Source organism: Lissotriton vulgaris, chromosome 6, assembly GCF_964263255.1.
Source record: "Lissotriton vulgaris chromosome 6, aLisVul1.2, whole genome shotgun sequence".
Taxonomy (NCBI): Eukaryota; Metazoa; Chordata; class Amphibia; order Caudata; family Salamandridae; genus Lissotriton; species Lissotriton vulgaris.
The window spans coordinates 1,123,573,609-1,123,586,883 of record NC_141694.1 but is presented as its reverse complement, the minus strand read 5'-3'; the positions used below and the strand labels follow the sequence as shown (position 1 = coordinate 1,123,586,883).

The 13,275-nt window shown below is 42.7% G+C and overlaps 1 protein-coding gene across 5 annotated transcripts in view; it reads left to right on the top strand.

The window, feature by feature from the left end:
* MERTK (MER proto-oncogene, tyrosine kinase) overlaps positions 1-13,275 on the top strand; it is a 366,926-nt gene that overhangs the window by 242,183 nt on the left and 111,468 nt on the right. For 3 of the 5 annotated variants that reach the window (XM_086927211.1, XM_086927210.1, XM_086927214.1), the window contains 2 exons: positions 3,802-3,846; positions 12,892-13,030. In XM_086927211.1, coding sequence (XP_086783337.1) covers positions 3,802-3,846; positions 12,892-13,030 — 184 coding nt within the window. The remainder of the gene's footprint in view (positions 1-3,801; positions 3,847-12,891; positions 13,031-13,275) is intronic. The other 2 variants (XM_086927212.1, XM_086927213.1) reach the window with 1 other exon arrangement.

Below are 13,275 nucleotides of genomic sequence, written 5' to 3'. Positions count from 1 at the left end.
TAGTCATGGCGCCCTGTTTTGTATTTTTACAAATATGCCATTCATTCATTCATGATCTATAGTTTATTTCCAGCACAAGTAACAGACATACATGCCAATCCCATTTCCAACCACTTCACACAACCATGCGTGTCAAGTTACCAATGTAGCAAATGAGATGTCACTGTTACTTTACTGTCCGGTATCACATTGTGTTCATTTCTGTCAGGCATTTGCGGTGAAAGATTTGAGGACAAAATCCACCAATATCTTAGTGAACTTTTACGTGTTAAATATTTGGGTATTTGAAGCACGAGGCTTAAAAGCACCGACTGATGCAATCTCCATCAGTTTAGAAAACACTTAAAAAAAGTTTTTAGATCAATTCAAGAGGTATACAATCTCCCTGCCCAAATCACGTGCTTTGATGCCCCGCATAGGGGTAACAAGCACTATATAAACGGTGCAATGCAATATACCATGTGATCCTTTACTCTGCATCTGAGAAACCATCGGATCTTGCTCTGCTTCCTAGAAATCATAAATTAGTGGACATTATATTCCTGACACATTTAGTATTCTGGCACATTTTGAAACTGTGCCCCAACACGAGTGCAATGTTTCTTTGAGCTCCTGCGTACGTAGTGTGAAAATGCTTGAATTTGTTCAAATAATCAATTTTGCCTTTTTCAATGATAAAATCTTTGCTAACAAAAAAACATACATCAGAACCATCTAAGAGCAGAGCAGAGAAAAGGCAGCACACTGTAGGAGGATGGTATGAAAATACTGTAACTGTCTGTTAAATGATAGCATCAAACCGCTGCTCGACTCCACTTGCCCGCTTGCTCCGTCGCTCCGTTTTGCTCACGCTCCACTTCCTCAATCAGGCATATCCGGACTTCCAGTTCACGATAGAGACAGACACGCTCTCAGATGTTAGGATACTACTAAGTATTCTTCCTATTTTACCTGCACAAGTATATATACATATATATGTATCTTTCTTTTACCTTTTTATTTCTCCCTCGTCTGAGGCATAAGATAGCTGCCAACACTTCCTGGTTTGAAGTGTTGGCAGCCAATTAGAGCCAAGCTCGTGCTTGTGGGGTTAGGCTCCGCCCAGATATATATGTTTCTCCTTTAATATCTCAAAAACTATTGAACGGATTTACACCATTTAAAAAAAAAGGGTTCTTTCTGAAGTAAGACCTACCTTTTTGCCACATTTGATGTAATTCGGTTCAGCAGTTCAGGCTGTAGCTTTGTCTAAAGTTTCCTATGGAAATTAACATGTGGAAAACGCGTTAGCATTTAAAAAACCTTGGAAATTTACTGAAAAAAACATAGGTTTCAGGGCTGTTATAGTTAGCTGGACATTTCACTTGTACAAAACCATTGAAATTCCTCCTTTATAGTTAGTTCTGCTAACTATAACTCCCGCGCCCTCAATCCACTGCTGATGATGTCACATATTACATAATTCTTGACATGGTCAGTGACATTACTGATGACATCTCAGATGATATCACTGATGACAACACTGATGACATCATCCGATGAATGTGGTTTGGTTCGTTATTTAAATATGTATTATATATATAGCAATCTGCATTGAAGAATGAATGGATATATAAATATCTGGATGGAGGATTTAGTAGCAGTGTGATTGACTGTTTACTTGACTCATTTATAGTGTCTCGCTAAATATATTGGATAGTGACTAAACAGTGTGAATATCTGTATCACTTTGTCAGTTGTAGTGTAAACTGCTGCACCAGTTAGTTACTAGCTACATGAAAGTCTATATTAGTTATTGATTAGTTAACTGAGTATTTGTATGAAAGAGTGAATGTGTGTGTGGTTCAGTGGGGGGGGTGACTGCTCAAAGATGTGTGAATAGTTGATTCAGTAGTTATATGAGGTTAAGACTGCATGTTATAACAGTTGTTTGGGTGAGGGAATATCTTTATGGGTGTGGTGATGAGCAAATATATGTCTCAATGGTACATGTCCAACAAACTAGAAAAATAAAAGGCAGTGTATGTGACAGTTGTTGTATATTAATAAGTATACATAAGATTCAGTGATTATATAACTGACTGTATGGATAACTGTATACTTGTAATAGTGATTTTATAACACACTAAGTATGAGTCACTATCTATATGAATAAATGAAGTGGTGTTTGTATAAGCGTGTAGCTGACTAAATGTAAGTATGATCAATTGTTTGCATAAGTGAGTAGGATGACTGCATAAGTGAATAGGATGTGTGCTGGTTTGTAATGTTGATATAGGTGTATAAGTATATTTGATAGTGTTCTATTGATCATTGACAGCATGTATGAGTGAATCTACAAGTAAGTGATTAGATGTATGTGTAGATCTATGAATCACTGAGTTGGTTTTCAGAAACTTGTATTGGTGTCTGTACTGTAGCTGTCTGTACTTACCGCGGTGGACAAGCAACTTTGGCTGATGCCCGGTGGAGCTGTCGTATGCAGCTATAGAGGAGTTTGGCTATAGTTCACCCCTAGGCCAGCACCTACCCAGCCGGACATCAGACATCATTTTCCTCGCCTCCCCATTATGTTTTCCTACCTGCATTCCCTACCCCCTTTTACCATTCCCCCTCTACCTCTTCACTCCCCATAAAACATGTGTATGCGCTAATGATCTCACAGTTTTGTGTAATCTCATGTTTTTTTTGTTTTTTTTCTTTTCTCCTATGTCTATACTTGTCTATGTAATTATGGAACATGTAACTCTCTGATCCTCCTGTAAAGCGCTCTGGTACCTAAGGGTCTAGCCAGGGCTATGTAAATCTTTGCAAAGAATACTGCGGTGCCCGAGCAACTTTGGCTGATACCCGGTGGAGCTGTCATATGCAGCTATACAGGAGTTTGGCTCTGGTTCACCCCTCGGCCCACACCTACTCAGCCTGACATCGGACATAGTTTTCCTCGCCTCCCCATTGTGTTTTCCTACCTGCATTCCTTACCCCCGTTTACCATCCCCTCTCTACCTCTTCACTCCCCATAAGAAGTGTGTATGCTCTAATATTCTCACAGTATTGTGTAATCTCAAGTTTTTTTTTCTTTTCTCCTATGTCTATACCTGTGTATGTAACTATGGAACCTGCAACTCACTGATCCTCATGTAAAGCGCTCTGATACCTCCGGTTCTAGCCTGCGCTATATAAAACTTTGCAAATAAATAAATAAAAATATGGTACTCTGTATTTTACAGTGAGTGATGAAAAGTTATACTACTGTATGATGAGCTGTATCTGATTGTCACATGGATGATGTCATCAGTGATGTCATTTGAGATGTCATCAGTGATGTCACTGACCATGTCATGAATGATGTAATATGTGACATCTTCAGCAGTGGATTGCGGGTGCGTGAATTATAGTTAGCAGAACTAACTATAATGAAGGAATTTCAATGGTTTTGTACGAGTGAAATGTTCAGCTAACTATAACAGCCCTGATACCTATGGTTTTTTTTCAGTGAATTTCAAAGGTTTTTTAAATGCTAATTCCCAACTATAACATGTCTGAAACCTATGGTTTTTTCAGTGAATTTCGAAGGTTTTTTAAATGTTAACTTTTAACTGTAATAATAGTTATATTTATTTTTTGATACTGATTTTCTACAGTTTTTTAACTGTTTATTTTTAAATATTTTATTTTTTAAATGACATTATATTTTTTTAATATAAATGGGAAAAAAAAATTTAAAATACTGGAACTGAGTTTTTTTGTATTCTATTTTTATTTTAATATATTTATATTATTTTCGTAATTTTTTTCAAGATGGAATTACCAATGTTATCCTACGGAAGGAATTTCAAGTTGCAGGTAAAGTGTGTTCACGTTACTTTTGTAATCCAATGCTGGACTCCTAGGTTCAGCACTGGGACCTCTATCTAAGACAGGCAAGCAATTACATTTTTATTGTTGGCACGATTTTTAGAGAATATTTGTAAGTTTCAAAAATCAACACTTAGAAACTTTTTCAGCAAAAAGCAGGCAATGATATCCTATGGAAGGAAATTCAAGTTACTGGTAAGTATGGTTAGAATTACTTTTCAAGATCAGTACTGGGCTCAAAGATGTAGCACTGAGGTCTCTCCTGATAACAGGTGAGTAAATCGGAATTCGTAGTTCAGCTGATTTTAGAGGAATATTTGTAAGTTTCAAAAATCGACACAGAAACTTTAAGCAAAAAGCAAGCAATGATATCCTACGGAAGGAAATTCAACTTACTGGTAAGTACGGTTAGAATTACTTTTCAGGATAAGTACTGGGCTCAAAGATATAGCACTGAGGTCTCTCCTGATAACAGGTGAGTAAATCGGAATTCGTAGTTCGGCTGATTTTAGAGGAATATTTGTAATTTTCAAAAATCGACACTTAGAAACTTTTTCAGCAAGAAGCAAGCAATGATATCCTATGGAAGGAAATTCAAGCTACTGGTAAGTACGGTTAGAATTACTTTTCAGGATCAGTACTGGGCTCAAAGATGCAGCACTGAGGTCTCTCCTGATAACAGGTGAATAAATCAGAATTCGTAGTTTGGCCGATTTTAGAGGAATATTTTAACCCGTTGGACGCTCAGGACGAGCTCAGATCGTCATGAGCCACGGTGCTCGTGTGCTCATGATGAACTGAGCTCGTCATAACGGTCCGAATGCACGCATGCTGGGCTAATTCCCCCGCTGTGCTGAACGTTCTATGGAAACGGGTGTGGTCGTGATGAGCTCAGCTCGTCATGAGCACACGGCCACCGTGGCTCATGACGAGCCACGAGCACCGGGGCGCTGTGCGCGCACCCCCGCCCCCCAGCACAGCGAGGGAATTAGCCCCGCGGCCAACGGATTATAGTTCCAAAACTCCACACTTAGAAGAATTTCCAAGTGAAACCAGTCAATGTTAGCCTATGGAAGGAAATTCAAGTTACTGGTAAGTACGGTTAGAATTACTTTTCAGGATCAGTACCGGGCTCAAAGATGCTACACTGAGGTCTCTCCTGATAACAGGTGAGTAAATCGGAATTTGTAGTTCGGCTGATTTTAGAGGAATATTTGCACAATGGTGAAGGAAGGGGGGCGGGGCCTGAGGTGACATGTCTGCAAACACGCCCTGTGGCGTTTTTTAAGTTGGAGAATTAATTCCTCCTCAATCCAGAGGGTCCCTAGGGGCCAACTAGCCCACCAGGTACCTCCAATATGAGCCAGAGAGCTGCGTTGCAGAGAGGTGTTCAGAGGCCACGCCCCTTTTTACAACACTCTGCAACGCAGCTCAGTGGCGCTTACTGGAGGTACCTGGTGGGCTAGTTGGCCCCCAGGGACCCTCAGGATTGAAGAGGAATTAATACCTGAACTTAAAACGTGCCACAGGCTGTGTTTGCACACATATCACCTCAGGCCCGCCCCCTCCCTTCACAACTGTGCAAGCGCACCCCGTGGCGCGTTTTAAGTTGGGGGATTAACTCCCCTTGAATCCTGAGGATCCCTAGGGCACAACTAGCCCACATAGCTACCTCCATTAAGCGCCACAGAGCTGCATTGCAACAAGGTGTAAAAAGGGGCGTGGCCTCAGAACACCCCTCAGCAATGCAGTCCCCTGGCGCATACTGGAGGTTCCTGGTGGGCTAGTTGGCCCCCAGGGACCCCCAGTATTCAAGGGGAATTCATTTCCCATCTGCAAACGTGCCATGGGGTGCGTTTTCAGAGTGCTGAAAGGAGGGGGTGTGGCCTCTGGCCCGATGCCTGTCTTTTTTTTTTTTTTTGAAGAAGGAGGGCTGTGTAGCCCCCCTTCCTTTTCTAATTTTTTGGCCCTGGGGATCTCATCCCCCAGGGCCTGCCCCCTAATTTGCTATTAAAAAAATAAAAAAATTAGAAGGGGGCTGCGTGGCACCCTTCTGAGGCCTTATCGGCCCTGGGGAGCCCAACACCCGGGGCATGGCCTTTTTTAAATTGTTTTCCCTTCTTTTGGAGGAGGGCTGCGTTGCCCCCCTCTGGCCACTTATGGCCCCGGAGATCCCAACCCCCGGGGGCCTATTTTTCTTTTTAAAATGTATATTTTGGGGCGGGTGGCCACGTGGCCCCCCTCACGGGCCACTTGTGGCCCCAGGGACCCCCATCCCCCGGGGCTGGCCCTCTCTATTGGGGGCCGTGGGAGGTCCCCAATCCCCCCACGGTTCCAGACGGCTCCCCGCCTCCTGCGGAGCTGGCATTGCTTTTCCACATAGGGAGCTGCTAAGATGCAGCTCCCCGTGTGGAAAAACAATTTGGTTTGCATTTTGAAAGAGAGAGTAGGTTTCCCTGCTCTCTCTTTCAAAATGAAAACCAAGTTTGCTATGGCAGGGTGGGAGCCGCAAGGCTCCCGCCCTGCCATAGCAAACTACAGTGTCCTGGGTGTGGGCGCCCTGGGGAGGTGGCGATACCCGGGGCGTGTGGGGGAACTCAAGCACCCTCACACAGGTGTTTTTAAAAACAATTACGAAAAACAAGCCCCGGAGGTGGCGGTCCCAGGGGCTTGGGGGGGCCTTTGAGCCCCCCACCCAGTCATGTTAAAAGCCCTGGGGGTGGCAGTCCCTGGACTGGGGAAGGGGGGGCTATGAGCCCTCCACACAATTTTTAATAAAGCCCCTTTGGTGGTGGTCCCTGGGCTGGGGGGGCCCCTTTGGGCCCCCACCTACATTCTTTCATTGTGCCCGGGATTTAGCCCCCCCCGGGGGCTAATTACCAATATAGCGCAGGAGCCCGCGCTTCTTTTTTTTAATTTATTGGCAAGATCTGCGCACCCTGCGTGGATTTTGTCGATTTAAAAAATAATAATTGGTGGGGCCTTGTAGGACCCCCTGACCAGGCCTAGGGGGTCAGGGTGTTTCTACCCTGCACCCTTTTTGCATTTTGTGTGGACTTTTCTTAGGTTTCTTGTGCCTCGGTTCTACCAAGGCAAAAGATGGCTGCCAACACTTCCTGGTTTGGAGTGTTGACAGCCAATTAGCATCCAGCTCGTGCTTGGCAGGGTGCGCTTAGGGTGCTCGGATCCACCGTGGCCATAGATATGCATGTGATTTTAATTTTGATTTTCTCAGGAACTACTGAACGGATTTACACCATTAAAGCAAAAGGCATGACTCTGAACAAAGGTCTACCTATCTGCCAAATTTGGTTTAATTCCGTTCAGCAGTTCGGGCTGTAGCTGCGACTAAAGGTTCCTATGGAAAATTGCATGGGGAAACACGTTTTGGGACCCCCCTTTTTTCTCAGCCCCCGCTTAACCAATTACCCTGAGACTTTCAGGTTAGGAGCGGACCAGAGCGCCCCACCAGTTTTGAAAATGTTGCGAAGATTCGTCAACCGGTTATTCCAAATAGGATTTCCTATGGAAAATAGGTCCTAACTATAACTACCTACTGGCGACCGCCAGAAGTGATATATATCTGGATCTCTAGTCAATATTCCATCCAGAACAAATTAATAAACAGGACATATCCTACAAATATAAACATCTCTTCCCATTTGCGAATGGGTCACCACCTACTTGAGGTAGGCGGTAATTTGAAATTGTTTTGCGACCGCAGTCACAAAACATTAATGCATACCGTTAGGATTCGCTATTTGGAAGAGATGCAATAAACATGTCCCTTCCAAATAGCGAATCGCAAACTCATTTTGCAATTGGGTAACAGGTTACCGAATGGCAAATTTGGGTTTGCTGCATCAGAGATGCATTTTTTGCGATTGCAAACGAGCTGATTCTGCGAATTTCTCCGTTTGTGAGGAGCAAAATGCATGCTGCATCTAGTCCTTAGTCTCCTGGATATTGAATCAGGATCGGATTAGGTACCTTAAACTCACCCATCTGTGCTGGTAGCCATAGAGTAGGGTCCTAGGGCATTTGCCCTGGTCTGTGGAATAGCGCCTATTTCTTAAGTTATTTTTTCAATCTGAACACCTCAAATCACTCCTTAACCTGTCCATGGCCGTCATACCCTGTCAAATGGTATCCAAAACTATTTCCATTGAGGTGTTCATCAGAATAAGTACATAGAATACATTGGGGCATAAACTGCTTTTCAACTAGAACCCTCAGGCCAAGCAATGCACACATCATCTGCCCACCAAGAATCAAAGGACTAAAAGATGGCAGCAGATCCTAGGGAGTTCAGTTCCCTAAGTCTTAGAAGATTTTTCCGTCAGCCATGACATCACAGATGAATGTTAAGCTATTCAGATAATGGATGAAAACGGAGCCATTCAGATATTTATACGGCAATGAACCATAGGGACAGCAGCAGGTAAGGCCATGTGGGCGTGTTACTGGTGTTTGTGGTACATTGTCAGCCCATTACCTAACAATCGCACTATGCACAATCTTCTTTCCTAATCATTGGTACAACGTCTGTGCAACATAATGCCAATTGTTAGTTTTAGCCTAGTAACTACAGTGATTGATACTTTGTTCATCGCTTTACTTGATTATATGCTTGGCACGATACACAGCACCCAAATGAAGCCACCGATTAAGCCCAGAAAATTAGAAGAACCACTGCAGTGCCTGCATAGTATTACTTTGATCATAGACATAGAAAAAACACCAGTTCAGTGATTAGTACACAATGAAGCCATACAAATAGCAACATAAACCCAGCCTTAGTGAAAGCATCAGTACTATAGCAAGCTCCCATTTTCTTGCAATTTGGACCTTTTTTAAGTCTGTTTTTTTTTTTAATGTAGTTCAACTTATCATGCAAAATAGCACTAAAATCAGTGATAAACTTACAATCTTACTATTTTTTCACAATTCTGTCTCGTGTAATTTTATGTTTTAAATCCCCCATTTTTTTACACCTCATTTGCATAAAATGGTCTTTCATTGCTTTGAGCACATTTGTGTCAGATAATTACGCTTAATTAGACCACTGTAACACGAACTGGAACAGCAGCAGCTCCTTTGTTCTCCGAAACTGTATATACATGTGGGTAAAGAACATTAATGCATAAGGATAACGTATTTCTTTCGAGATCAGTGCTTATTTTTCTTTCATGGCTTGTTAATATTTCGTTCTGGAAACAGAAATCTAAAGACAGATAGGAAAAGGGAACACTTTGTTGATTTATTTGTATCCTTGCCTACCAAATAAATGTTAAAAACAAATTAATGTCATTGGTGTACATAACTGTGGACATTTCTTATCTGTGTCTGTGCAGCAGGCTGGCAGCACGTTGACACTGCACCCCAGCAATTTTAATACATTGTTTATGGTTTTAATTCGTTGTCCAGTTCTGGCCTGGCGACACCACGTCACACATTACTGAAAATCGCCTTAAGAAACGAAAACTTCACTTCCTGTGAACGCCTATCCTGGTCTGCTGTAAATATTACCGCAGAATTGATGAGTCACACAGAACTGCTGCACTTCTATGAAGAACAACAAAGCACAGCTGCTGTAGCCAGGGCCAGGCAGGCTTTTTATTCCACCGGGCATTTCCCTCGTGGGCTGGAGACCGTGGAGGCTGGTTTTGAAAGCTCATGGCCACTCCTGCTGCCTGCATAAGACGTGCAGAAGGAGAGAGAGAGAGAGAGGGAGAGAGAGAGAGAGAGAAAGCGAAGACAGTGGAAAAAGAGAGAGTAGCGAGAGTAACTTGATGGATTGCAAGGGAGAAAGCTTCTGAAGTGAAGGGGAGACAGGCTGGTTTCAGCAGCTGATGTACATGAAAGGGAGAGGTGCCTCTTAAAAAAAAATATACGGAAAACACATCAGGTAGAGGAAGCCCATTTCCCCCTCCCTAACGAAGCATCCTAACACAATTACCAATGGCAACGTAATTAAGGTACTGAATTTGGAAAAAGACTAGCCCCCAGATGCATCAACAACCAATTTGCGATTCCTTTCGGCGAAAAATACCGATTCGCTATTAAGGAATTGCAAAATGGAATGTATCAAGAAATCCCTTAAAAAAATAGCGTTTTCCTAGAATTCCTTAATTGCGACTCATAAATTGCGAGTCACAATTAAGGAATACCTCCCTATTCATTCCTATGGGCCTAGAGGCCCTTAGGAATGAATGGGAAGACCATCTCAATTTGCGAATCGCAATTAGCGATTCGCAAATTGAGATTGCGATTTCAAGGGTGCAGGGGTGTCCAAAGGACACCCTGTTGCACCCCTGAAATTGATATGCGTACATATGTTGGCAACACACATGCCCTTAGGGCATGTGTGTGCGTAACATGAATGTTTGAAAAATGCACTTTAGTGCATTTTTCAACGTTTTTTCAAATTACCATGAAGTTGTACTTCATGGTAATTTGCAAGCCCTATTAGCGATCTCGCTATTTTAAAAACTTTCATGCATGGCATTTAAGGAATCTCAATTTGAGATTCCTTAAATGCAATTAATCTCAATTTAGCGATTTCTAAAATTGCGATTTTTGCATTCTGGATGATGCATCCAAATGCAAAAATACCGCTCGCAAAGGGGCAGATTCTGAGAATCTGCCCCTTTGCGAGCGGATTTTTGTTTGATGAATCTGGGCCTTCGACTTAACATAGCCTTTTCTGGAACAGGATGCCATTAGGGAGCTTTACATGTCTCTGGCACATTACATGCTAAACAGGGGGTCTCCAATATTTTCTGTAATGAGATCAACTTATGTTAAATGAAAATCATCCTGAACTATTAATACTGTTGGTGTTGTAATAGTGACCGCAGGGTACATTATTACGTTAGTGGCCACCCTATGCCAGGTTACCAGCAGTGATGACCTCAGTGTATCAGGCAGGGTTGTCAGCAGAAATGTAAACATGTCCTTTTCGCTCTGTAATGTCTTTGCATAGTTAATACACAAGTCATACTGTAATGCTCGTGGCACCAAGGTAATTATTATAGTAGCAACTGGTCTCCCCAATGCTGAAGCATTTATCCCTCAAATGTCAGCTTTAAAAATATTTTAGAAATTCAACCATTTTTTTCCAACATTAATTTCTTAATTCTGAAAATGCACACATTTTCTTTTTCAATCTACACTTTTCATTTTAGATATGCATATATTCATTTAGCTGAGCAAAAGCTTCTACTTTAGTAGGCTCGGATGCACACAGGAGAGCTACTTACAGGTAGATGCCTATGCTAAAATGTGTTAGCAAAGATGTAATGTTACACTCCAGTAGCATGGGGAAATGATGGTAAGAAAGGGGAGGGTTTAAAGCAGTGTCCTGCAGATCGAAGGTCAATGTAAGAAAATGCAAGATTATGACTTTAATGAGAATGTGCTGTGAAGTGAAGTGAATTTGTACAGCGCACTTATACCCTGAGGCGTCTTGGCGCTGTGCGCATACCACTGTGGAACCCTTCCTGGCTTTTCCCTGTGAAATGCCGACTCCTGGGCACCCCCAAGGTGAAGCCAGGCACCCCAGCGCTGTTGGGGCCGTTGTGGAGATTAAGCAAGCTATTGCCCAGAGTTGCAGAGAGGGACCCATGATTAGAATAAGCACCGAGGCGAGAATTATCACGTCCGAGGAAATTGAGTCCAAGACCCGCCGAGCCAGGAATTGAACCCTGGTCCCGGGACAGACCTCTGCATCAGGGTCTGCTGCTCTAACCATTGAGCCACACTTCTCCACTGTGAATATATAGATTATCTTGTTGTACCTAAGATTCAAGATGAGCCTATTTCTAACTTCTCCAAACTATTCTAAGCACATCAAATTGTGACATGCAGGAAAAACTAAGGCACTTGGAGATTTGTATGTTATTTGACTGCAGAAATATTTTGATTATAAACTTGTTGCATAGCATCACTTAAAATTATAGGTCAATGTTCATGGGATGATTAACAAAGCTAGACAAATAACAATGTTATGGTTTAATTGTACTAGATTGTAATTTATTTGTAAGGATCGGGAAAAAAATATTAGAAATGTTGATGACTGTACCTGGCTTTGGGTGCTGGATGTTTACATGATCTGTGGAAAAAGCTGTGTCGTTCTAAATAAATTGCACCATTGTGTGAACTTGATTGATAACCACAAAACACATAATAGGCAACTAATACTGTCACTACCTGGAGGATCATGGAAGTCACGTAAGATGCCTGCTATTTTCCTATTACGTCAGACTCGCCAGTTATCCATCATGTTATACAATCTGTGATTGACGTTTGTGATGAGAGAATATTTAAAAAATGCCCGAAAGTATAACTAGCCTGAGGATTCTAGCGGTGTGAAATTAACATTTAGAGCAAGGCTGGGGGACGGGTAACCAGCAACCTGCATTGTGCTTACTTACAGCAGCTTGGGGAGTAATTGCCCTGTTGTTTCAAACTGCAAAAAGTGACTTTTCAGTGCTGATTTGTATTTTTGTAGAGGGTAAATAACCTTAAATAAAGTGGTTTGCCCTGGATCAGACAATGTAGCTAAGGACTCTTGACTCCACATGTAACACAGTAGCTATTAGGCCACCTCTCCTAATTGAGAATAGTGGAGGAAATGACACCGAGTCAGCTTTAGCCAATATAGCTGAAGTACCAGAAAAGGTGGCCAACATAACAAGACTTAAGCGCCTTATTTAAGGTTTGGAAGATACAACAATCCATCACAAATGTGTCAGGTGACCCCCTGGTATATTACAAGTTCATTATAGCCTACAGCACTTGCAATAAGTCAGGCGGGCTATCCGTCACATTAACTCTATATAAAGCGCTAAGCGATGTCAGATAAAGTGGCACAGTTCAGTCATATTGTAGCAATCCAAACACGCATAACACCAGCATCACTCCCCTTCTACCCCCTAGACAATGCAGTCTGTGTTGGATCCGAATGAGAACATATTCTCGCCTCTGGGTGCAAGTACAACTAAGATTTGTGTTTTTGCTAATTTCCTGCAGAAGTGGTTTGTGAATGCCAGCACTTTGGCTGTTCCCATCAAGGAGTTCAACGCTACGTGCACCATACAAGTGGCAGCCTCCACAAAGGGAGGAGAGGGGCCATTCAGCGAAGGAATCCGAATTTCCATTCCAGACAACGGTAAGTCAATCAATCAATCAATCAAAGACATTTATAGAGCGCACTACCTACCCGTAGGGTCTCGAGGCGCTTTGGGGGGGGGTGCCGCTACTGCTCGAACAGCCAGGTCTTGAGCTTCTTCCTGAAGGAGAGGTGGTCTTGGGTCTGGCGCAGGTCGGCAGGGAGGGAGTTCCAGGTCTTGGCGGCCAGGTAGGAGAAGGACCTTCCTCCTGTAGTGGCTCTGCGGATGCGTGGGACGTTGGCGA